Source organism: Lissotriton helveticus, chromosome 4_1 (genome assembly GCF_964261635.1).
Source record: "Lissotriton helveticus chromosome 4_1, aLisHel1.1, whole genome shotgun sequence".
In the NCBI taxonomy this organism is placed as follows: Eukaryota; Metazoa; Chordata; class Amphibia; order Caudata; family Salamandridae; genus Lissotriton; species Lissotriton helveticus.
Genome location: NC_136063.1, coordinates 248,043,963 through 248,069,070, shown reverse-complemented (window position 1 = coordinate 248,069,070; position 25,108 = coordinate 248,043,963). Strand labels below are relative to the sequence as shown.

At 42.0% G+C, this 25,108-nt stretch overlaps 1 protein-coding gene across 3 annotated transcripts in view; it reads right to left on the bottom strand.

Annotated features, from left to right (window-relative positions):
- Positions 1–1,346: 1,346 nt before the first annotated feature.
- Positions 1,347–25,108, bottom strand: part of LOC144828496 (CMP-N-acetylneuraminate-beta-galactosamide-alpha-2,3-sialyltransferase 1-like) — a 363,670-nt gene continuing 339,908 nt past the window's right edge. For 2 of the 3 annotated variants that reach the window (XM_078686717.1, XM_078686716.1), the window contains 3 exons: positions 22,206–22,254; positions 19,864–19,983; positions 1,347–5,668 (listed from right to left, as the gene is read on the bottom strand). In XM_078686717.1, the coding sequence (XP_078542843.1) occupies positions 5,489–5,668; positions 19,864–19,983; positions 22,206–22,254 (349 nt within the window). In that variant the 3' untranslated portion in view covers positions 1,347–5,488. The remainder of the gene's footprint in view (positions 5,669–19,863; positions 19,984–22,205; positions 22,255–25,108) is intronic. The other variant, XM_078686718.1, reaches the window with a different exon arrangement.

The following is a 25,108-nucleotide window of genomic DNA, read 5'->3' as shown; positions in this document are numbered from 1 at the left end:
CAATTCAAGGGTTTGTTTCTGAAAAATAAAAATGTCTCATACCCACAGGGAGATTTTCCCCTACAAGTGGTGGGCAGTGTTAATTTTTCTTGCCAGGCATGGCAGACACTGAGAGTGGTCTGCCTCAGCAAATCCGCCCCAAGTAGGCAGACCTTCAGAGGTACTGACTGGAGCGTCATGTCAGTGGAATGACCTCTGCCTATAACTGTACCCCAGTGGACAATGGTCACACTTGCAGAATTTTATTTTTTTAAAGTAAAATATTTGGCAATTTATTGTGCACCACCTTAAGGGGAGATAGCCAAAAAAAGAAGTATGAAAATTGGTATTTTGAATGTACTACTTCCCCTTGTAGAAAACGGAAAGATCAGCAGTCCTGGTTGGAAACAGGGGTCACAACAGGTGAAAATAAGGAAATCGTGAAATACATTGTTTCGCCTCACTGTAATTAATTTTCAGAACTTCATTCCAAGTATTTCAGTCTTGGAATGCCGCTCTTGCATAAACATTTTTGGAGGCTTTTTCCTTTTTGCTCTCCCTTTTTGCAGCACTAATTCCAGATTTGAGGCCTATCACTGCAATCTGGCACCCTCTCCTGTAGGCTTCCTAAGGCTGTCGCCTAGAATCTACTTCACGTGGGTTTATCTGACTGCCTGTTTATGTTTCTTCTCCTTTCCTTCCCTTTATGGCCTTTAGTAACTCATGTTCATTCCTCTGCCTTACCTCGGTGCCAGCTGAGGTCAGCTACAGAGAACACTGGGACAAAAGCTTCAACCAAGAAATCATTGGGCCAAACAGTGTGCAAGACTCTCCCTAGCTAGGAAAGATAGCCATGGTTTTTAGGGATCTTCTGGTCTTAAGAAAGACTTACGCCTGTATTTCCTTCTTAAGACTATAGAAAACCAGACATTAACCTTTGGTAAATCTGGTTTATGGTTTTTAACTCCTTCACGAAAAAATAACAAATTCAGCAAATTTCTATTGATATGCTAATAAATCCTCTGTATTAAATTGAGCCAAACACTTTATTCTAGAAAGAGAAAAAGATAATCGCTCACTTAAATCAAGTGAAAATTATCCGTACAATTGTGTAATTATGTAAGATACTGGGTACCTTGGTATGTAGTATCTAGTGATCAAGATAACCGTAATAAATATCTGGACACTGATTTGAGAGAACTGGAGACTGACAACATTAAAATGAGTATAGTAACCGCAAGAAAACAGGGGCAATCCCAAAACCTATATCTCATAACCTGTCAAACTTGACCCCAGGTTATTACTTAATTTCACCAGTGTGGGCCACCAAAATTTCACCACAAATTTAGAAGCCAAAACAGTCCGTATTGCATGTGTTGAATTCTCAATTCAATATAAGTAGCTCTTTAATATAATATTGGGTGTGCACAAAACGTAATGCTGCAAATTGATTTCTATTTTTTTGTCTTTTAGCAAATAGATTAAAGTTTTACTGGTTATAAAATCTATACATTTTTTCACAAATACATAGAAAGGCACGTGTAAAAACTGAACAAAATAGTCTTTGAAAACATATGGAAATGCACCAAAAGAAACAGCATTTTAAATAAATAAAAAAAATGCCTAAATCCTTGCTCTCAAAGAAACGTATTGACTGGAAAGGCCACTATGGTTTTAATCTTGACTTGATAACACCGAATGGAGGCTATACAATACCTTAACACAGATCAACAGCACAATTCTACCCAGTCTGTTTGGAGGAATGTGGGTATCTGCTTGGATATAGGGGTCTTGCTCTACATTGCTTAAAGGCCAGGTTGAGATGGAGAAAGTTACTTATCTGTAACAGCTAACAAGAGTATCAAATCCTGATGTGGGCACTGTTGCTGAAGTGATACCACCCCCTTTTGTACCACTTTTGAAGTGGGCGTTAGGCATAGTGCTCCATGGGTCAGGCGTCATACCCATACCTGACTACGTTTATGAAAATTAGTAACACAGCTTGTTTTATTTCTACAATGAAAACACAAAAATGCATTGTTTGGTAAGGCCCACACCATCCTACTATCTCAAATGTACAACTGTACCCCCAAACAAACTGAATAAAACAAATGAATCAAAAAATAATTTAATTAATTTATCACTAAAGTGATTTCGGAACGCGGTTACCTTACTCTGGGCTCTATTACGAAACGATGTTTGCACAAAGATGGTGAAGACCCACAATCATATATGTACTCACATACCCTCTGGAGGTACTTTTCTTGCACCGCAAGCTCAGGCAAGTTTACATGTATAAAGGGGGCGAATAAGCCCGTTTCCAGGGTAGATTTGTGAGGGAACATTCTTGCATTTGATGTGGATGGAGGGAAAGCTGTTTGTCCTCGAGGAGAACTATTTAGTGTCAGATTTACAAATGAAGAATCTTTCACCTACAGAAACTCTGTATCTGTACATTTTACACATTGTAGTACACACGCATGAATATTAACCCCATCCATGCGGGGCTAATTCCCCTGCGGTGCGGGGAGGAGGAGGGACTGCGCAAGGCGCCGCGGTGCTCGTGACGAGCTCAGCTCGTCATGCTGCACAGTGGAGCTGTGCTCATGACGAGCTGAGCTTATCACGACCCTGCCCACTCCCATGGAACGCCTGCACAGGAGGGGAATTAGCCCCGCGTGGGCGTTCCGCGGCAGTTATGACGAGCTCAGTTCGTCATGAGCACAGCTTCACTGTGCTTCATGACGAGCTGAGCTCGTCATAAGCGTCGAAGGGGTTAATATAATATTCATAATTTTATATTAATATTACTATGAATATTGTACACTTCAATGAGTACTCCGGAGAGCCTGTGCGAATGCCATAAAAGTTAGAAATTTGGCCTAATCGTAGGAGATATTCTATAATGGTAAATTACAGCTTTTGTTTGTGAATCAAGCAGGGTAGTTGTTTACTCAGAATATTTGCTCTATTGTAAGGGAATAATTCGGTACTCTTCGTAACTATATTTTTAATCGATTGACAAGAACCAAGGCGTCTTGCAAATTGGTTGTTTTTAAAGCTTAAATAATACCCACTTCTTTGGGTTTTATAAGTAGGACGAAGCAGGTGGAACAAACTGTGCTTGACAAATCTAGTTCAAATTATTGTAGTGTTATCGAAATGGCACTTTGACCTCAGAAACAATTCATAACCTAACACTTAAAAGAGACATTGTAATGCGACACACAATTCAACTGCATATTGCAAATGAATTGGCACAGCAGGGCCCATTTTAACAACAATGTATTCAATTTACAAAAAACAATTTGCAGAATGTGTAATGTATGTATAGATTGGAGGCCTCACACACGTTCATATTGTGATTAGACAACTAAGATTTGGTAAAGAATGGAATGGCAAAGTCATCTGATTCACACATGAGAAATTAAATCGATCGTGGACAGTCAGTGATAATGTGCTTAACAACCTTAAAAGAACCAAGACAACAAAGAAGTTTACTTGTTCACCATGAGAGGCGAGTGATAAGCTTCTGTTTATCCTAGCCGTCACTTCGCCACGTTCTAATCTGGCGTAAATCAGGAACTGAATTGGGAGAAATGGAACATATAATTTATTTCAATGTTCACTAACAGTAAAACTCCCTCCACTGTTTGCTTTATATAGAAGAAGAATATTCCAATTAATTTCTCACAGCATTGGGCTATGAGCATGTTTCCTGTTTGTGCTTGGGTTGAAAATATTAATGCTTTGAATAATAATCAGAACAAGCTTGTGTTTGCTGCTTCTGTCAAATACTCATGCTACAGACACCCTTCATCGAAGCATCCCTCTCCTTGCAGTAACCCCCTTCATGCATTGACTACAACTGTAGAGTTCATGTTGACCTCCTGAACAGAAGTTAAGAAAGCTCCTAAGAACCTTAAGCGTACCCGTCCACCTCATCTTCCATCTAGGATGACTTGAACATGGGATGCCGTCATTCCCCTACCAGCTATTAATCAAGCAGGTGGTTGACCAATCCCTCCGAACTGTACACAAAGCTGTGTACAGAAGAGTACCTATTGAAAGCACTTGTTTTGGTGCAAGAGGCAAAGTCCTAGACCCATCGCTTGCTGCACGAGTGGTAATATAAACTTCATTGAGAGGTGCCTGCTATCACAAGGCTCGGCTCCTCAGAAATCATCCCCACTGTCTCTGTGTCTGTAGGTGGACTACGGAAAGTAGAACAAATGCTTGAAGACCTATCTCTTCTGTCAAGCATGTGGTTCTGAAATGTTGATCAGTCTCAATTACCCCTGCTCCCTTCACGTAGCTCCCTGTGCCCCTTGCGTTCGGAAGCAAACTCTACACAAAAACAATAAATACAAATAAATCAATTTGAAAAAGGCTCTGTAGGCTAATGACTCTTCATATTAAATCTTGGGAGCACCACAAGTAGTCTTCACAAGAATTGTGAGCCGGCCTGTGCTCTAGTTCCACAGTAGGCACAAATATGCTAAGCAACCCAACAGGCGAATTCAAATTCGCCTTATACTATGTCCAGTCAATCAAAAATTCTGTGACGCGTGTGAATACAGCCTTATTGGATAAGCTAATTTCAGCTTTTAGAACTGGCATATGCTAGCTACACCTGCCGTGGTAGTTTATAGAGTAGCATTTCCCATTTGAAGTCTAGTCCTATCTGGACACATGGCTGCCACACTCACTCCATTTTTCATGCATTTTTGCAAGCACTCATTTCCTCGTTCCAATCACTATGGACTATGGACCCTCCACCTTGAGCGCTGCACATATATAGTACATCCCTCATCTCCATGGACCACAATAGACTACCATTGCAAGCTACGGATCAAGAGATAACATGACGAGGGCTATCCGATGGTTACCTGCACAAAAAACGTAGAAATCTAATGTAAACTATTCTGAGGTAATCCATCAAATATCTGCCAGGGTTAAAGCTGCAACCGTAGTCTGCTGCATTTATTTGGCTTTGCTAGGAGTAAGTATGTTGAGTACAGCACATGAATCTTTCCATTCCTCCAGGAACCCCTATTTTTGAAGACCGTGGCGTGTTGGGAAATATTCTGTGCACAGATCATCTGTAATACTCCAGGTCTTCTTACAATTTAATCCTGTGCACATCCATCTCAAATTCTATGAACTCCTTAGAAAACAGCATCTATGTAGAGCAGCAAACAGAAAAACACAACACTATGTGTAACACAGCTGCTGTTTTGTGTTATTGCTTCTGAAAGGGATTCAAAGAGTCGTGTTTGTAGTGCGGTAGCTAATTTCTATAAATCAGCCAACAATCAACAAACAGTTTTTTCCCACATTTTGTGATCATTTCCTGAAACCGAGAATTCTCCGACTGCATTTTTCCCTTCTACAAGTCTTCTTTTTATCACTATAGTTTTCGTTCAGAGGTGGTTGTGATATCCCAGCTGTCAATTTTCTCTCAAGACAAAAACGCTTTAGTCGACAATGTCCTCCTGTATCACAGGTGTCATCTGCCCGAGAAGAACTGTATTTTGTTGCTCAATTTCAAACTTTCTGTCACTTTTGCCTGAAAGTCCACATCATGGAAAATTATTTTTCGAAAAACGCTTTTTCCAGTACTTTCTTTTTTTTCAAAGTAGTGGCCCCAGTTTCCGTTACTGTCTGCTCCAAAGCCATAAACGTCCACCTGGGGTTAAAAGAAGACGAAAGCAAACATTAAAAGACAATGCATCAAAAGAGAGCCTTGTGTAAGCAACATTCTGGTCTGCCAGTTTTAAGTACAGATTGCTGTTCCAGGTGTAACTCACCAACATCAGGGCATTGTACCTAATCCAAACACTCTCAATAAAATTTTATAAAATAGAATTATTTGTTTCTCCCCAATCATGCCCCGTGCCCAGATCACCTCCTCACCTGAAGCACAGAGCATGCCAAATATTTTTATACTAAGGAAACAAAAACGTGTGATTCTCGTAGAGCCTATTGGTAGCTGGCAAAGGTTCTGAAGCTACACAGCAAGCAAAATGCATAACAACCACACAACACAGTCCGGATTAAGCAGCATATAGATATTAAGGCACCACAGCATCACACAATTCGTCTTCTATTAATCAACTCACCTACAATATTGTCAGCAATGCGTAATCGAATAACCCATTTAGCATTTAAGTAACCTCTGGCTACACCCAATCAGTTTGCCCCGTCTCTCGACGTTCTTGCTAAGATTTATCCACCTCAGGGTTCCAAAGCTCTCCGCTAACGCCAAGATGCTCCTTGGAGTGAACGCAGCGCTTTACAAATGTACTCATTCATTCATTCATTCATTCATAGAACACAGCCAGTCATCTCCCGCAGATATCCTACGGTGAACTACTTGGTGCAATTCACAATCAGATTGAGGCTGTGATCAAATCCTCAAAGCCCACCAGGAAGGTACAGCACTGACCAGTGATGCAATGTCAATCAATGGCAGGATTTTCACCATTTAAATATGTATAACATGAAATAAAAAAATCTGTTAAACAAGAATCAGGTTCGCCGGGTGTGCCACATAGGGAATCTTTCCCGAAGATCAAGTGATGTTGCTGCAATAAAAAATTGACTTCAGTGAGTTCTATATCTTATTAAAGAGGACAGATGTTATTCCTTCAAATGCAGGGATTCCTTATCTGTGGGATCGATACTAGGACCTGGACCAGGGTATTTATTCTGTCTGTAACCAGTGCCCACAGTGGGCAGATTCTCTGTCTCTCCTGGACGGACTCTCTATACTATTACGTTTGCTCCTGTAACCGGTGCACTTCTTGGTTTAATCCTGAGTCAACCTTATCAAGCACAGTATGACGTTTCTCTTACAGTACCAACTCTCAATAACAAAAAGGTGAAAGTTATGTATATTAGCTGTGCATTAGGCCATAGTTTATGTAGCGTCTTCCCAGCCAGGGTACCCGGAGATAACTATGCCACACACGGAGCTTATTACTCATCTTTATTTTTATTTATTTATTGTTCTTCTGCGTGTAACTGCTAAATCAACATTCTAAATCAGCTTTCATTGCATTCTGCTCTAACACCTACGTCACAGCTCCAAGGAGTCCATCAGGAGCCAAAAGTGTTCCATCATTGCTAACTCACAAGACACTAGAGCCTCCTTGACTTGTGAATTTCTGCATTTGTTAGTCTTGCATTGTCTTGATTGTTAGTGGGCTTTTCAGCCCTATAGCAGCCTTTTGACTGAGCAGCCCGACTGCCTCTACTCAGTACATGCCTGTGGTTTACCCATCTTTCTCCCCTGGGTAGACTCAGAATTCACTCTGGGTGTGAATCATCACTGCTCCTAAAACAACTTTTTAGAGATAGTATGTTATGTCGTCCTGTATCCACTGCATGCCATAGAGTTGCTCGTCTGTTGATTGCTGATGGAACCAGTTCAGGGCTCATGCAATCTGCTGAAGCCAGTGTATGCCATAGAACGCTCCTCCCTTACCTGAGTGGACCACCTTTTGCTCTAGACGGCTGTAACCAGTGTACCTAGCAAGCACAATAAGATGATGGGTGGAGTGCTGACACCTTTCAATCATTCAACTCAAGTCAATAGATCTGGGTTTAATGCATTATTTGCACACTATGCCACCCCAGTTTGGAACAAGCAATATGAAATCAGTTTTGGCCCTGCTCCTCATGGGAACAGTCCAGCCCGAACAGCCAGATCAGGTCCTACATGGACCGGAAACAAGCATCTTAGGACCGGTTTCGGGGTATCACCACTCATGGGCATACCCTTGGCCACTTGAGACAAACTTAGCAAACACAACAAGGTGATGGATGAAGTGATGAAACTTTTCAACAACTCACCCCATGCAAGGCGATGGAAGGCGATGCACGCACTTAAGTTAGGTTTACTCTGCCACGCAGAGCGACCTTGTGTGGCAGAGTAAATCTGGTGTAACACTAGGCAGCGCATGTCACTGCCTTGACTTACTATGCAGGCAGAATGCGTCCCATGGATGGATCGTGGCTGTTCCTACGCATCCACCCAAGGTTACTAAGACTAGTAAACCTAGGAATCCTTCATAATTCTACTACTTCCCAGGTGAGGCATAACAAGGATAAATATATTTTTTTCTCCTCGTTATTTCCACCTTCTACTTGTGCTGCATTCTGTAGCACACAATGAAAGGGGTCCATTCCTGCATACAAACAATCCTGGCAGCAGCGGCTCCTCCGCAAGGGCAGAGGAGCATTGCCCCACTGGCTCAGAGCCAGCAAGTGAGAAATAAAATTATATTTTACTATCATTTTATTTTTCACCTGCTGCCTCTGCCCGTATGTGCAGAGAGGAGTGGGGCCATCGAAGGAGGGAGAATGACTGGTTCCGGCACTGTATGTGCGCATGTGTGTTTGGCCGGCCGTCTCAGGCTGGCCAAACACACATGTGCACTTAGGTTTCTCCACTTAAGTTTCACCAGACTTGGCTTTCTCCAACCCGGTTGTATTGAACAGCCGGTCTGGTGAAACAGCATAGACTCTCTGTCCTTAGCCGAGCATCAGACCAGCCGCTCAGGATAATCCCCACACTGCTCTCATGCTTGAGAGCAGCGCAGGGATTGCACAGGGAGTTTCTGATGCAGGCCCAGGGGCTGCTGGGACCCAGAAAGCATCGGAGAACTGAAGAGCTAGGTGGCAGAAACAGCATCAGGTACGTTTTTTTTAACTCCGCTCTCCCCTCGAGGCTCCCTCCCTACCGTGCTCACCTCTGACCCCTCTGCTCCCCCTGCACCACCTCCACCCACCCACCACTGTTTACATGTATCAGCCGCCACTGAATCCTGACCGTAAAGTAGGCACCATTGGGAAAGGGTGTCAGTGCTGAGCTAGGCATCCACACTGCACCATGGGAGAAAAAGAGCAGGAATGTACCATATATATTATTATTCATGGCACTTTCCTCCTCCCACCGTTTGATGCACCATAGCAAATTATCTTGTTGCCTTGCACCGCATCAAATGTGAGTATATCTGAGCCTGAGCCCTAAAAACAAGGCATCTAAACCCACAATGAAGACAGTGGCGTAACGAAACTTGAAGGGGCCCCCCTGCAAAGCACATGGAGGGGGCCCCCCCACTCCGGCGGCACGGACCACCATCTACCACTTTGCCCTACCACCCAGAAATCTAACATATTTTGATTTGAAACCTCCAAACTTTAAATGAAATGCCTCTATATTGTCTTCCTCTAACTTGTAATGAGAAAGTGGGAAACACTCAACATAAACGCTATGCCATTTGTAACAATACTGTCAAAAGCAGATTATTTAACTGAGGTAGCATTCAGAACAATGCCAACTAGCGATCCTATTGTCTCAGGAACTGCCTATGGCTGAAGAACAAAGAACAACTATGAAGTGCCTGAAATAGAATTGACAATACCTTGAAACTTTAAAAGACAAACTCAGTATCCTGCGCAAGTCAAGAGAAATAGACTGGTGAATTATTTGCATGCCACACACTAGCGGCTGTCAAGGGTTGTGCATGATAATAACATGAACTGAGGAAGCAATTTCAATCATAATGTCTTTATTAATAAGCACTGCAAAACAGGTAGGCAAACAAGGCTGAGGAAGAAAAATGTTTTGATGCTTCAGAACATTGATGCAGTTGTCACCCTTCCATCCTGACCCCTCCATGCCACCCAAAAGGTTTCATAGATCCAAGAGACCCCTGCTCTTTCTAGCATCCTCCTGGCCTTCTGGAAATGTCCTCCCAGAACAACTCCCACGTTCATTATTAGTAACAAATGACATTTCAGGGTAAGAAAAAGGCTTACCCGGCGTTGACTGTTTAGGCTAGGCCATCAGCATGGCACAGATTTGTTAGGACAGCAGCATGGCACAGATTGGGTAGGGCAGCAGCATGGCTCAGATTTAGTAGGGCAGCACAGCACATAATTGGTAGTTCTCAGTTTGTTCAGCCTCTGAATGCCAGCTTCACCAGCTGAGTGTGTTGATGGAGTCTATTTTATCTGCCTTTATCAGCATTAGAAGATTACACCATGCTGAGCCCTGCCAGCCAGGAACAAAACGAACTACCTCTACCACATTAAGGGTGGCTACAATGTCTGAGGCTATCCTTGCTGACTTCTGGGTGGGCCCCATCCTGCGGACCCCTGACATTGTGGCGACAGGACCTTCTATCTGCCTTTATCAGCCTTAGGAGATGAAACCATGCTGAGCCCTGCCAGCCAGGAAAAAACTAACAACCTCCACCACATTAAGGGTGGCTACAATGTCTGAGGCTATCCTTGCTGACTCCTGGGTGGGGGGCTCCTGCTGACCACCATATATTGTGGCGATAGGACCCTCAATCTGCCTTTACCATGTGTAAACCCTCTACTAGATCAAGGTTGGGAATGCCTTCCAAACTTTGCAAATAACCACACACTGCAAGTGTTCCACTATTTTTCAAGGCACCACCCAAATTCAAATGCCCACTCCACACCACACCACTGAGATGTTTTCTCTACCATAAAATTACATCATGATTAAAACAAGTAGCAAGTGAAAATTCACAACTTTTGTAAACACTACATGCAACCTGTGGAGGGGCAAAATTAATCTTAGTTGTGCAAAAGGCTTTGGTAGTTACATCTGGTGTCAAACAAATGGAAATATCTGACAATTGACTGATTGTCCATCCCTTAGTTTCTTGGCGTCAATTTGTATCTGGAAAATACCCAATAGTCGCTAATTAATGCCGCCTATATACAGTGTGCAAAACAAATGTAATATATGGCCAGTTAAGGGATGTACGTCACCCTAAGCCAAAGGAAGTGACAGAGCGCTCATTATTCCTAGGTCAGTTTGCAAGTAACTCAGACAGTCTAGGTATACTCTTTGCCTTCAGAGGCCTGTTGTACTCTATATTCCATTGTACAATCAAGACTGCAAGTCCCAGAACGTAAAGTAAAAGACTGGGTGGGCTACTCACTTGTGGACTGGGGAAACTACAGCACTCTGAAGCAATATTTGCTACCTCCCCTAAAACGGCGCTATTTACAAACGCCCTCATTGCAGATTCGCTATTATAGCTTCCAAGTAATCAGGAGCTACATGCCACAGCTTCAGTAAGGTCTGGGTTTTTTTTAGTCAACCATACTTTGTATGTAAGATTAGAAAGGACCCACATTTTTAAAAGGATACCGAAACTACAAACACCAGCACATAAAGTTGAAATGGAAACAAGGGCAGGTTGAACACGTCACAAATGGAATAGGTTACATTTAACAGCTATATAGGTGCCAAGTTTCCTAAGTCCATTTGTGGATAGTTCTGCAAGTTCCTTTTTTTCTTCTTAGACTTCTGTGACTTGTAATCTTATTTAACCCAAAATAAAAATAGGACTACAAGTCCCAAAATTCTAAGGAAAACCCGGGACCATAGTAACAAATCTCCTGTGGACCTAGGAAAAATGGTAGGTAGGAATTGGTAGCTGGATAGCTTTTGTCTTCTAGGGCAACCTGTCCAAGAATTGTATCTTTGTCCTATCAGATGTTATGACTACTTTACTCAACAGTCTTTGTGTGTCGACCTTGGAGGGGTGAAAGGCTGAAGACGCATTGCTTGGGGCTGAAATAAAATATTTTTTCCATACTGTGCCTTAACTGGTTTCCATGCTCCCGGTTCTGAATATGTCATTAATTGATATGCATGCTCTTTTCAGTTCGGAAGGAATTACCCATTAATGCCATAATGTAGTCATTTGTACGCTATATAATCCTTGACTACTAAACGAAAAATATATTTCTAATCAAGGAAATAAACGGCAAACTGTAGTTTTGAAACGTCCAGCAGTACACACAGCTCACGTTTACGAATAGTGTGCCTACCACAGTATGCACTTCGCTGGACTGTTGATTAATGAATATGAGGTTTCTAAGGACTCAGTGCATCGCCCGGCGCGTGCTGGCTTGGCTTGGCCTGGCCCGACTAGGGGTGAGCTGAGCTGGGCCGCCCGGAAAGTGGGGCCCCAGCTTGCATGCGCCTGAGCCAAGCAGGTCCGGCCTGCACTATCCAGACCCCCCAGGATATAGCGGCATGGATTGGCAAATTTAGCGGCACAAAAATGAAAATTTAGCGGCACACAAATGGAAATTTAGCGGCATTTAGCGGCATTTTATTTTGGGGTTTTTGCAACACCAAACACAGATATCTTACTGTTTGACCTTGCCCACGTAACGCTTGTTCCTGTGCCTGAGTGTCTAGCACTTATTGCAATACTATACCTTAAATGATACTCTGTTTTCTCTTATAACTGCACACTTGTCACTTTCATCTCCTCTTGTGCACTTTTGACTACCTCATGTATTTTTGGTTGCTCACAGTTTTTACTCAAGTATTTTGTTTGCTCACGATTGTCACTATTACCTTTACTACCTCATGTATTTTTGGTTGCTCACAGTTTTTACTACCTCATGCCGCTAAATTTGCCAATCCATGCCGCTATTTCCTGGGGGGTCTGCTTAATGATCTGCGACGACAGCCCAACTTTCGTTTGGTCTAGTTATGCCACGATTGAAAACGTAACAATAAATGCCCCAAACGTAAGAATGCCCTAAATCTACATTCCATCTTCATGAAAAATATACGATATAATGTCCAATTAACTTGCTTCGTTTTTACCCCGTGAAATGTTTCTATTGTATACAGTAAGTCTATCTTGGGCAGATGCCTATCGAATGCACACTGTGTGCAGATTCAAGTTGAATCTGAATTTAATCATAGTATCTTCGCTTGGGCAATTTTGTATGAGCCTGACCAGATCACTTCATCCTCTTTTCTCTCAGATCGCTTAAGTCCTAAAGGTTAAGGGTGCGGGGCTCTTTAAAATGCGCACACAGAAGGGCAGGACAGGTTGCCGCCGTGACGAAAAGGCGTGCCCTCAAGAGCAGACACTGCAGGGTGGAGCACTTACGTGTCCAGGCAGACGGGTGCGAAGTCTCTGAGGAAGAGTCTTCGGCCGCTTTGTGCTCTCTCCCCCTCTTGCTGGTGTGGTGCTGGTCTTCTCCCTCTCTCGGCCGCCGTGGTCTTCTCCCTCGCGCGTCCTCGACCTCCTGACCTCCTGGCTCCTTCTCTTCTCGCCGCAAGCCGCAAATGAAATGGAAAATGGGTGCGGAAACGGGAAACGGCAAATTTCGCGGGCTTTATGCCAAATATCGCGGCATTTGCAGAGATCGCGCGATTTCGCGATTTTTTTGCAAATCGCGAAATCGCGATAAGCTGGAGGGTCTGACTATCTGAGTGCTGCCTCTGTGACTCAGCTTTTTAATTACCGGGGAGGCGGACTGACCGGGGCTGGTCGCCCATCCCGGCCTCAGCTTAGATTACAGTCACTGCAGATTTCTTCTGTTCGTTATACTTTCTGCAGTGCTTCCAAGGGAAGCGCTGCAAAAAGTGCGCTTCAAAAAGTATAACAAACAGAAGAAATCTGCAGTGGAGTGGAGTGGTAGGGCCCCATACCAGGATTCCATTCCATTGTCCACCACCCACCTCTCTGTGACTCTCCACTCCGGCAGACGGTGAGCGGCACCACACCACCAGGGCAGTGGCTCGCGTTTCGGACCACTACTCCTGCCCTGCCTCTGACATACTCACGACTCAACACTCACATAGCTGCCAAGGTTTCAGGTTGCTTTTGTGGGACATTTTCATAATTTCAGTGTAATTATGAGTGACATTCAACGACTATGAGAGACACTGTCTCGCAAGCAGAGTCAAGCAATGAAGACGAAGGAAACATAAATATCAGAAATTACACCCATCTGAGCAACGAGAAATACAAAGCACCAGAAATGGAAGGGCACTAACAGACATGACACACAGGGAGTCTGTCCAGGCTCTCCACGTGGGACCAGACTGTAACCAATCTGAAAAGGAATGTGAGAGAGGCCCCAGCACATGGATCTCAGCTGTCTCAGCCTGCTAATAAATGATGATAATTACTAGCCACGACAGACTGACTCGGTCTGCCGTCTAGGAGTGTGGTTGCAGCATTGGGACTGGGCAAGGCTCAAGAGACTGAGAAGCTGTGCATTCACATCAGGACTGACTCAGTCTGCATGTTTCTTCTACCCTTGCCAAGGCAGGCTGATGTGCACCTCTCCTTTAATGGGAGGGGTACAGAAGAGTCGTCCAATAGGGCATAGTTCACAAGCTAATCAAAGTTCCTACACTTATTAAAAATTCTTTTTGATCTCCAAAAGTTACCAAATGGTATTCTGCACATTGAAGCATAATATGTAGCCTTTTCTTTGGATGACTCATCAAAATGATGGGAATATCTTGCAGATTATATGGACATTCTAGGTAGACCCAGTCCACAAGTGGTAAAAATGCTACATAACAGTAAACTTGTGGAAACTTAGGGCCAGATGTATCAAAGGGGTTTACCCATTCTGTGTCTATGGGAAAATGTGTTCATAGATATGGCCCTTAATCAATGAAAACAAAGATGTTGCTAACTGACTTGCACTTGAATGAGGATTTGTTAAAAAGAAGAACACTTTGAGAAGTGTCAACACTATCCTCTGAACCAGGAGAGACTCAGTATAAATATTGAGAAGAGGTGATAAGGAGATGGCCACCGGCTTTACATACACACCATGGGACGTGCAAACAAACATCGCTGCCTTCATTGCATCAGTGCTGTGCACGGGACTCCGTGAAGTACCCGCCCGAGGCGTGCCATATCCTGAAGCACTGAAGGAGCATTCCACACCCCATCACAGAAACCCTGGGGTGTACATGGTAGGGTGACCAGATCTTGAGAACCAAAAACCGGGACATTTTGGAAAAATAAAAGAAGGACTACAATTTTTCATCAACAGCATGGAGCAGAATGACAGCTCTCATCAACATAGGATCACAGAAGAGGCATTAAGAACATTAATAAAATTGAATTTCTACAACCAACATCATACTTATTAATTACATTGCTTACTTATAACAGCTGCTAACTAGCACAGCTTTAGAACACCCAAAAAAGTGCCTCTCACTGTTTTTAGTCCACCCCCTCTAAAAACTGGGACACGAGACAAAATTATAGAAATCTGCTGGGACAGTTGGTGAAAAACCGGGACCGTCCGGGCAAATCCGGGACGTCTGGTCACCCTAACATGGTAGTGCGTGGGGGTCACTTGGTTGGCCTGCCATACATAGACTCCATGCTGGCTGCGGGCTAGACCTCGGCGATGCGCTGCATTGTGGGCAGAGGGGCCTAGCGTCCACCATTAGCTGCAGGATCGCATTTGCTCTGCAGCCCTATGCCCTACATCCCATGGCACCGCAGCCTACAGTGGTGCCTCTGAAATACCGGAGCACCGGCAAGCCGCGCCTCAGAGACAGCGTTGTACGTATTAGTCATGAAGAACATGTAAAGAACAGCTTTATTAAAAAAAAAGTACAATACATGAAAATGGAGCACACAACCAACACGTCAGCTGCCTCAGTCATTCAGCTAGTGTCCCGGGGGTCCCCAACAGCCACAGGAGCGCACACGTGATAATGACACTCAGGTCAGAAATAAACGCTTGAAATCTCTACAAATAAAATAGACACATAAAGGTACAACACATAGTGATTGAGAGGCTGAGCCTGGCTGGCTGCACACGAAAGTAAATAACCAGTGGCACGCACTTACCAGTAGCAAGCGGCCAGCTGTGAAGACTTTTCCCGGGCCTGCTGAGACAGTGCATGGTTCGTGGGCAGCAGTGGCGGTTCGCAGAGGAAGTGCGGCGGGGTGGTGTGGCGGGCGGGGGAGGGGTAGGGTTGGAGGGTAATGGAGTCGGACATAAGGCGGCAAAGAGTAAATTAAGTAAATAAATGAAACTATTTACCTTGCGCTCGGGCGCAAGGTAAATAGGTTTATTTATTTATTTCCTTACTTTACTCCTTGTCATTGTATGTCCGACTTGACTCATCTGCAGCAGAAGACAGGACGAGGTTAGCCACCAGGCAGGGGCTAGTACTAGTTGTTCTCTAGTATAATTATCCAGGCACGGCGCGGCCGGTCCCACACTTCTCAGGAGACAGTACTGGTACAAGTCACACGCACTTTTTATTACAATGGGCATGACTGTGGCACCAGCCCTGTCCCTGCCCCCGCCCCCACCCTGAAGGCGCGGCACCGCGCGCGCAGATGCACCATTTAATTATGAATACGGGCATACTGCGCACTAACTATTTAATAAATTGATTAATTAAATAGTTAGAGGCCGTCACCCTGGTGTGCACGTATAGTTTAATTTAACCTCTTCGACGCGACCGCGATTCCCCCTCTGGTGCTGGGCCCTAATAAAAACGGGCGTGGTCATGACGGAACGGTTCCGTCATGAGCACAGCTCAACCGTAGCTCATGACGGAACCGTTCCGTCATGAGCGTCGAAGGGGTTAAGGTGATTTAGGGAGGACTCAGGCTGTGCGTGCAGTTAACTTAAGCACCACTTTCATTTGCGAAGACCGAGGCTTGCTTGCACTGCAGCCGTCTCCCTCCGCTGAGAGTGAGGGGCTGCGGGGGCCTGTGTTACGTGACAAAAAACATGACTGGACAATTGTAGCTCTTAAACATAGATAGAATCCAGTGTCTGTTACCATCTCAAACCTGCTTATCATTCTTTTATGCAGCCCCAATAGTACCTTTTTAAAGCTTCTACAAACAACTGAAGATTAGGGCCTAGCTCTAATCAAACAATTGTTTAATTTAAATACAGGTCCTCATTTAAAGGCAACCATTTTACTTGGGCTGTGTGCAGTGCCTTCACCACCCCATCCTGCCCATCAAATCTTTACTTGGCCACCGAGTAGGTGGCTTATTTTTGCCAAATGTGTTCCCACTGACATGATTTGAGTATCTTTGGGAAAAAGTTCCAGTACTGGACTTTCCATCATGCCATGTTTGAATGATGTTTTGGTTTGCATTTTTCAGTTTTATTGGTGAGGGAGGAATTAATGATCAGTCTCCCTGATGAGCAGGGAGTTTTTTTTAGTGCATGGAGACATTGCTAATTTTCTCTTGCCCAATAGCTCCATGTTGTGATCTTGGGAAAGGAAAAGGATATGTCACCTTAAGCAAGGAGGCTCTTCGTGCACCTTGTTAGCAGGGTGTATTGCAGTATATAGGGTGATTCATACAGAGGAACAAGCTGTGGTTCTGCAGGCAAAATCACAGCACCTACTGCACCATGAAATGAGGCTGAGGATCCAAGAGGCAAGCAAATGGATCATCTGCTGTTTGATGGCAGATGTCCTGTTACCACCAACCTCTACTATTTTTAATAGATTTATTTTCCAAACTTTATTTATTGCTTTTATGTTTTTTGTCAACACCCACATTTTGCACTCTTGTTACATCGTTATTTGTGTTACATACATTATGTATCTGACTTGTGCTGCTGCTAGCTTCTGCGATACTGTTACCGCCAACCTTAAGACCTTTTATGTTGGTGGTCTAGCCATTTTATATTTTTAGTAAAGAATGTGAACAGCTACATAAGTACAATATATGTGAGTGAGATTTACAACCATAAATACATGGAATTCCACAGAGAGAAAGGATTTGAAACCAAAATCCGTGAGCTTAATGTACTAGTCAAAGAGTCTTCTATTGAAGGTTCTTACATTTTCACAATCCTTATGCATAGACATAAGAATTTTATAAGGAGCATAATTTTGGTACTGTTGGCAGGATTATTCCTAGGAAAAATTATCTTTAAAACTATGCATCAGAGATCATAAAATAAGTCTAGATACATTTGGAAAACCAGCACAGAAATTTCACATCACCGACTTGACCATGCAGTAAATTGCTCTAAATGTTAGCTGTAACAGCATGAATGAACATCAGATCTATACAGTGATGTATTCCAAAGGATAGGGCATCCAGGCACTAAAGAACACAAAGCAAGGAGAAAAGTAAGGACACTATGAGCCAAAGAAAGAATACGTTTTCAGGAGTTTGCAAATGACAAGTGATTTTCCAGATAGTTCATTGATGGAGGAAGCCTATTCTATGTACTGGTAAAGATCACTGAAAAGACATGGCCTCATGATCATGCATGTTTGATTTTTGCAAAGTCAACGGATTGCTCTTCGTTGAGTGCCAACATAAAAAATAAACAGCCCTCCCTATTTCACCAAACTTGCACTTCACCAATTAAGGAAAATGCATGTAGCAAACTCTCCACTACAAGGGAAGGATCAGAGTCAGTCTTACAATAACTGCCTGAGAAAAGGACCTACAGGGACCCACAACCTAACAGCAAACTAAGTTCATTAGGCTGAAAAGAGTATTATATCTACAATATTATCAGTCACTTTTTCAAACTATAATTTTGATCTGGTGACCACAGTATTTCCTGTCTAATTTCTAATAAACATAACTCCAGCCTTTCAATTGACGAAAATGTCTTCAATACTTTTGCCTATGGAAAGAAGAATCTAATGTGGTCTAGAACTTCATGAAATAATCATGGTTCTAGCTATCAAAAATATTTATGATGGATCTCAAGAAAGTGACAGCCTATCAGTGCCAGAGATTCCACAGAGATCTCCCAAGTTGGTCTCTGTCTGCTGATGATCATAGCTTGTCAGCATCATTAAAAGCCCTCTATGTTCACACCGATTGATGCTTCTCAGATCTGGACCAAAAGCTTAGGAACTCACATCTTCCAGGCATGAAGGCTTTTCATTATCACCGTGCTGCTTAAGAACTTAAGTCAAGTTTTCTCAGATTAGTGCACTGTAGGAGCCACCTGCACACTCAAACACCCAGCCACCGTGTCAGTTTCCTGGTCACTCTCTAAATAAATGGCATGATTGGACTGCTTATCAATATTTTGGAGAAGTAACAAGTAGGTCAGATCTATGAATGGTTCCCACAGCTAGCTGCATTTTACAAAGACATTGACCACAGAAACGTCACTTTTACTGAAGTTCCAGTGGCGTAATCCCCTACTCTCTATTTACAAAGTGGCGTCAAGCCACTTTTTGTAGCTTAATGCCGCTTTTAATATGGTACCCTTTCACACAGGTATCTGCATAAAAGGGGCGAGCAATGGGTGTTGCTGTGGGCCTTCCACCACAACACCAGATTTACAAGGGTCTGTAAATCTGAGGCATAACAAAAACTAACGCCATACAAGAGCAGGCGTTAGAATGGCAAAATGAGGAGAAATACTTTTAGATCTCCTGGTTTTTGCTTTTTTTATGTGTCCTCCAGTCTGCAGCACACACTGAATGAGCAAAACACCATGAATGACTGTTTAAGTGCAGGAAGGTGTCCCTTTCTACACATAAATTATCACTAAATATTGACGATTTGCTACTTCTATGTGTGCTGCAGAATGCAGCACACATAGAAGTAACAAATCACCATTATTGATTGTTTATGTGCTCTTCCTGGACATAAACAATCATTCTCTGCAATGCAGGCACTCTTGCACTATGCTGCAAAGGTGCATATGTTGGCACTAGGCAGCTAATTTTAGCACCAGTGCTAGGGAAAACACGGGGGTATCGTTGTAAATATGGTGCATCCCTGTATTTTGGAAATGTCAAAGTACAGCGCTGCCAAATTTGTCATAGCTCCGCACTACGTCATTTCATTGTACATATGACCCTTAATTTGCAATCATTTCTAAAGGTGTGTTCTCTGGGGGCTACCTTTCTATTTTCACACCCCGTCTAAATGCTGCTTTCCTTGTTGTGCGCACTATGTGAATTTATTACAAGGTCATACTGCAAACTAGGCTGTGTTTTGATCACTGCTTACACATACTGTTTCCGCAAATTTAATGTAATGTAATTCGCCAGAATAATTCACAAAATTGTACCTGATCACAAACATGGAGTGCAAATATTATGCACATAATTCCAGTGGAGGGATACCGGCCATGTTTTTCCATCCAGTTGAAGTCAACATAGTTCATGAATATGGGATTAAAGATTAATATCTGCAAAAAAAGAAGAGCCATAAATCTCTAATGATATATAAATATATATTAAAGAGTTACATTTAAGGCATGTTACCTTAAAAGAAACACACACGGACATTGTATGTGATATGGTCCATATAGCTAAAACGATGACTGTGGAGGCAGAACTGTTTTGTGGTACCAAACTGTGTGATTTCTGAGGTTGTGGAGAATAATGAACTAAGCTAAAAACCAGGTTGAACTTTTTGTAGCACAACATATTTAATAACCTCCTGCGACCTTCAGTCTTGAGAGGAATTTATTATGTTTAGCCCAGGAGAAGGATACAAATTACTTTGATAATAATTTTTATTTGGATATGCTACTATCTATGGTGCTGGCTCCCATGATCTTGTAAAGTAATTTCATTCGCTGTCTACTGCTGAAACACAGGAGGGTCAGTGCATAGGCAGTGCAAAGTTTTTTTTGTAAGTTAACGGGATTGAACAGAGAAATAAACAGCCCTGCTGAGGTGTTGCCGGTAATGAGTATCGTTATATAAAAATAAATATAGTTCCACTGTAGCAGAATACTTTGCACTGTTTGAAAATTAAAAAAGAATACAAAAAACAGATGATTGTTTCAATTAGGTTTTGCAGTACTATATGAAATTAAATACTAAAGAGAAGTAGGTTCAAATGCAAAATGATTTACCAACACACACACACTGGTGTCCCCTCATTCCGCCACCAGCATTTGTACTCAAATATGCTAGTTCTGAAGTCAAATGAGTAATTTAACTAAGCAAATTCGTTAGTATACGAGTTTGCTTGGTTTTGTGATTTCTATTGTTTTTTAGTTTTAAGCCACATTTTCGGGTCTTTATTTTTGCAGTCGTTATTTTAGAGGTCTTTGGTCTCTCATGGAAATCCTTTCATCATCAGCAGTAAGACAAAATTACTTGTAGGTGTTTTTGATACCACATAATTTTGAACATCAATATTGTATGTGGCAATCATAACTGTATATTGGCCACTACACTACACGAGCTGAAATCATTAGGAATAGATAATGAGGTAGGAATAGAGTTGAAGAGTTGAGAACGTGTAACTCTTAAATGTTTACATGTTAGAAGAGGCTTCTGGGGGCTTAGCCGCAGGCGCGGTGGTCACAAGGGTGGCCTTCAGACCGAAGAAGATGAGATTGAGGTCAGTTTTGAAAGCTTCTTTCATAAACCTATGTGCCATGTACCGTAGGCTGAATGCGGTATTTGTCCTCTATTGTTATGCAGTGTATTCCACACATAACAAGATTTCTAGTGTATACACGCTGAACATTTGTAAATTGCACTTGTTATTTGTTCTGCTTCGACCGATCTCTGTTATATGGAATGTTCTTGCTTCTATCTAATGCCATTTGTATGGAAAATTCAGAGATTTGCTAAACTGTTAAAAAGTGCATGTATTAAGAACAAAAAAAATTGCATTTGAATTAGTAAAAAGTGTATTTGTATATGTGATGTATAATAAATGGGCTTCAGTTAAAGAAGACATTAAAAAGAAACATGTAGGAAGGCTGCATCTAGTGCCATGAACCATCAAAGTGTACATAAAATAATACAATAAAATATGCCTAAACAATAAATACGTTAATGAATAGGATTGCTCATGCTCAAGTCGGTTTAAAATTTTTTCCCTATCCATGTAAGTATCAAATCTCAATGAGCACACATTTAATTCCTCCAAATGATTGATACAGAATTAATTGAAGAATTTAATGCAAATAATGTGAATGTCAAGGGATTGAAAACCTCCGCAATTTTTTTTTAAAACATTCTAAATATGCAAATATATAATCCAGTGAGTGCGATTGTAAAAAATGTGTATACAGTGTGTTTCTACGTGTTAGCTCCTTTAGAATTTTACCATGCCTATGCCAAACAGCTTGCAAACATTTGCTTTTTTTAAATTCTATGGGCCACTAAATATCTTGACAAGCCCAAGAACTGACATATTGGTTAAATCCATTTACGACCAGGCCCAAGGTTTGCTGAACAAAAAAAACAATATGAGCATCTCTAGTACCTTGAGAAATGTTTGGTCTCTATAAATAAAATCATGTTCTAATTGATACTTAATAAGGATATTCATATAATCCAATAGAAACGCAAAATGGCATGATGCCATATGTTTGAGAAATTGGTTTAATAAAAGTAATAAGAAATGGTCATCACTCCCCAATATACATTCATGTAGAAATACCTTGTCTTTGCTAACGTTGATTTTACGTGGAACTCCAGCATACTTGGTGCTGAAAAAAACATAAAGAGGGCTTATTAAATTTCTTATATACAGTACAAACATCTAACAGCTCTACTCCAATATAAAAAATCGACGTCACCCATAATATATACAGACTACAAATTCAAACCGCAAATTATTTGTCTGTTTCTATCAGCACCAAGTTTCATTTAGACTCATGCTGTTGATAAAACATCTCCGCTGCTTATAGTAGAGAAGTGTAGACTTCAATTGGCCTTAAAAGAAGTAAATTGTTTCTCCTAAAATGTCTAGAATCACTGTTAGAAATTGGGTTATTGGTTCATGGATGTGAAACCCTACTCATGCAACAAACCACAATCCTTGTCAAAGTGAATGACAAAAGTCCATAAGTTACCATGTGTGTAAATCTCTGGTAGCTTGGCACAAAGCAGTGAGCTCTAACTTGTTAACTACTGTTAAGTATTTATGTTGCACTTAAAAAGTAATAATGGGAAAACACAACACCAGAAAAATGCCACCCCAATTTTGCAAAATGTAATAAATAACAAAATACCAAAATGAATTAAATCCAATCAATAGAACCAGAGTTATAAATGTTTAAAGTTTTTAATGAAAACTAGCGCCTAAAAGATCAAAGTGTCAACCTCCTGTATCTGGCACAAGCCGGGGCAAAGTCAAAAGACTGACCAAGATGGAGTGTGGTATGGATACACAAGGTGGTTTGGCCTGGTCTCGACTTACCTTCGGACTTAGAAGAGATTCTGTGAAAAATTCTAGAGGAACGTAGAGTTCACCAAGGCAAGGCAGCAAGTGGTGTCTGAGGAGCTGTTGTAGTTGCCAGGGAGTGCTAGACAATGCTTGCGGAAAAATAGCACCCAACGAGAGGTGCTGGTTCTGGGTGGCTGAGGAGTGCATCATAATCAATGGGGAGGCTGTAGTTGTAGAGCCTAGTGAACATTTTTACCTTTGGACTTCAGACAACTTTTTTGGAAGAGGGCTTAACAAGGTTGGATATCGTTGCTCAGAGGTCCAGCTGATCAGGATTTGCTGCAGGGGAGATGCACCTTGGAGGGATTGGCAGGCAGGTAGGTCCTGGTTTTCTGTCAGTTCCCAGGCCACTTTTTAGTGTTTCAAAATCCCAACTTTTAGGATTAGTCAGGAGCAGCACCTCCAACACCAAAACCAAGAGTCCAGGGCTCAATGGGCAACACTTGGGGGGTGGGGGGTCTATAGTGGTTAATCACCTAAAGATGAAGGGTTAGGTTAGGGTAATGGTAGCCCTCTATTAGCAATCCCTTGCAGCATTCTGTGTGTTAATGAGTCTGTAGGAGGCAATAACATGAGTGACCTTCAATTCCTCTCTTTGTTCTAACAGGAATACAGAAAGGCCGACTCACATGTTATTCACATTCATGTGATCCTGGACACAGGCTTCAGGCACCAAATGATCAGGACAAGAAAATGGCAACTTTCTCAAAGTTGCATTTTCAGATTTGTGACTTAAAAATATGACGTCACCACTATGGAGGATTTTAAATTGCAAATACCTTGACATCAAACATGACATTTGTATCTGTTCCCGATGAGATAAGGTAACTCAATATATTCATAAGGGAGAGGTAGGCCTCACAGTAATGAAAACTAATTTGGGAGTTTTTCAATACCAGGACATGTAAAACTTAAAAACACATCCTAACTTTAAATGTAATGCACACTACCCTATAGGCTGTATAGAGCATACCGGGGGGGAGGGGGGATTATGAATATTAAGAAGGGAGATTTAGGGCTGGAAAAAGGCTTATATTGGCAGGTCGAAGTGACAGTTTTAAAAATGCACTACAGGCTGCAATGGCAGGCTTCAGACATGTTTTAAAGGGCTTCTTGAGTGGATGGCGCAATAAGTGCTGCAGGCTTGTTAGCAGTATTTAATTTACAGGTCTACCATACATGTAGTACCATATAGTAGGGACGTATAAGTAATTAGATGTGGCAATAGAGTGTAAGCTAATTTTACTAAGTTTGAAGAGGAGAGCACAAGTCCTTCAGCACCAGTCAGCAGTGGTAAAGTTTGCATAGTCCTCATGCCAACAACAACGAATTTCAGAGAACAGGAGGGGTGTTGGCAAAAGGTATGGGGGTGATCCTGTACAGAGGGCCAAATCCAACAATCACTCGTACCATGAATAAGCCCAGCAAAGTTGTATGAGTTTATAACTTCATTGACAACTAACGAAAATATTACTTACCTGTAACACAACCGGAGCCCACGGTAGGGTATATCGCAAAAATCGAAAAAATCCCTGTATTCCATTCATGTAATGAAAGGGTGCACAAGAAAATGAATCCAAAACACACATCAACCTTGCCCATATGAATCAAATTGAAAATCAATATTAAAAACACTTAGGTCATTGTATGTGGAGTCCACTCTCTTTTAAATCAGAGATTGTTCGCCAAGAAGACTGAATGATTTATGGGTGAAGATCCAGTGATTCAATGGCAAGAAGTGGATTTGGCATTGACAAATAAAAACCTTTTGTTTACACTCTAATTCTAAACCATCCGTTGCCATTTAATTGTCTAGTTCCGGAGAATAGTCTCACGTACTACAGAAAATCTCGGCGCCAACTCCACTTCTTGCTATTGAATCACTGAATTTTCACCCTTAAATCATTCAGTCATGACAATCTGAAATTTAAAAGAGGGTGGACTCTACATACTTTGACCTATGTGTGTTTAATAATGATTTTCAATTTGATTCATGTGGACAAGGTTATGGTGTGATCTGGGTTCTTTTTATTGTGCATCCCTTCCTTACATGTATGGAATATAGATATTTTTTCTTAATTTAAATATTGTGTACACCTGTATTCTTTTAATTG